The sequence below is a fragment of the Seriola lalandi genome, unplaced genomic scaffold (genome assembly GCF_002814215.2).
Source record: "Seriola lalandi dorsalis isolate HSWRI2012SDOR001 ecotype SW California unplaced genomic scaffold, Sedor1 jcf7180002054151, whole genome shotgun sequence".
NCBI lineage: Eukaryota > Metazoa > Chordata > Actinopteri > Carangiformes > Carangidae > Seriola > Seriola lalandi.
Genome location: NW_019524704.1, coordinates 7,579 through 8,489, shown reverse-complemented (window position 1 = coordinate 8,489; position 911 = coordinate 7,579). Strand labels below are relative to the sequence as shown.

General features: G+C 39.6%; 1 protein-coding gene across 1 annotated transcript in view; it reads left to right on the top strand.

Annotated features, from left to right (window-relative positions):
- The window catches only part of LOC111653127 (uncharacterized), a 16,779-nt gene that overhangs the window by 11,651 nt on the left and 4,217 nt on the right, over positions 1-911 (top strand). Inside the window, exon 3 of the mRNA XM_087173281.1 lies at positions 371-672. Coding sequence (XP_087029407.1) covers positions 371-672 — 302 coding nt within the window. The remainder of the gene's footprint in view (positions 1-370; positions 673-911) is intronic.

Genomic DNA, 911 nt, shown 5'->3' with positions numbered 1-911 from the left:
AATAAAAAATAAAGTAGAAGAATCTAATAATGTATGAATAAAATATAAATATAAAATGAATATAAAAATAAAGATACAGAAAAATAAGAATCAAAATAGAAAAAAACATAAATTGAATGTGAGTGTGTGTTTGTCTCTAAACTGCCCTCCACTGGATTCATTTTCACAGATATGAAAACAGCTGATCATTGTTTCTTTCGTCTGTAAAAGTGTAAAACCAGTTCTTTTCATCTGTTTAAAGGAATCGTTTGTTAGAAACCAGAATAAAATCACAGTAAAGTCTGAGGTTATTAGTATTAGTTTTCTGAATTTTGATTATTATAATTGATTAATCAGCTGATTATTTCAGCGCTGACTAAGATCTGTTAAGTTTATCTTTATTTACTTCCTGTTGATCAGGTCCTTAAACGTTCTCCCCCCCCCCCAGGGTCATCAGGTCGTCGTTCTTCGGCCTCGATGCTTCACCGTCTCCTGACTCTGCCGTCTCAGCTGCTGGAGGACGACGACGAGGACGCCGCTGCCAAGGAGACGCTGGTTGCCCTGGCGACCGATGGCACCAACAACTGCCGAGATGGCGTCGAGCCGCTGGGCCGCACCTGCCCGTCACCCCGGACAACCAGGGGGGAGGAGGAGGAGGAAGAGGAGGAGGAGGAAGGGGACAAAGGGAGGAAGGTGAGGGAGGAAAAAGTGACATTTTAAAATTTCTTTTTCTTCAGTAAAAACACATTTTAAATAAAAATAAAACATTTTATATTTTAAAGATGAAAAAAAACTAAAGGTCAGAATTGAGGTTTAGTCTTACTTCCTGTTTTGTGGTTGCTAAGAGATTCATGTTGGGTAATTTGTGTAATTAGCATAATTAGGTAATTGTAAGTTAAACTAGAAAATTCCGGGGGGGGGGGGGGGGGGGG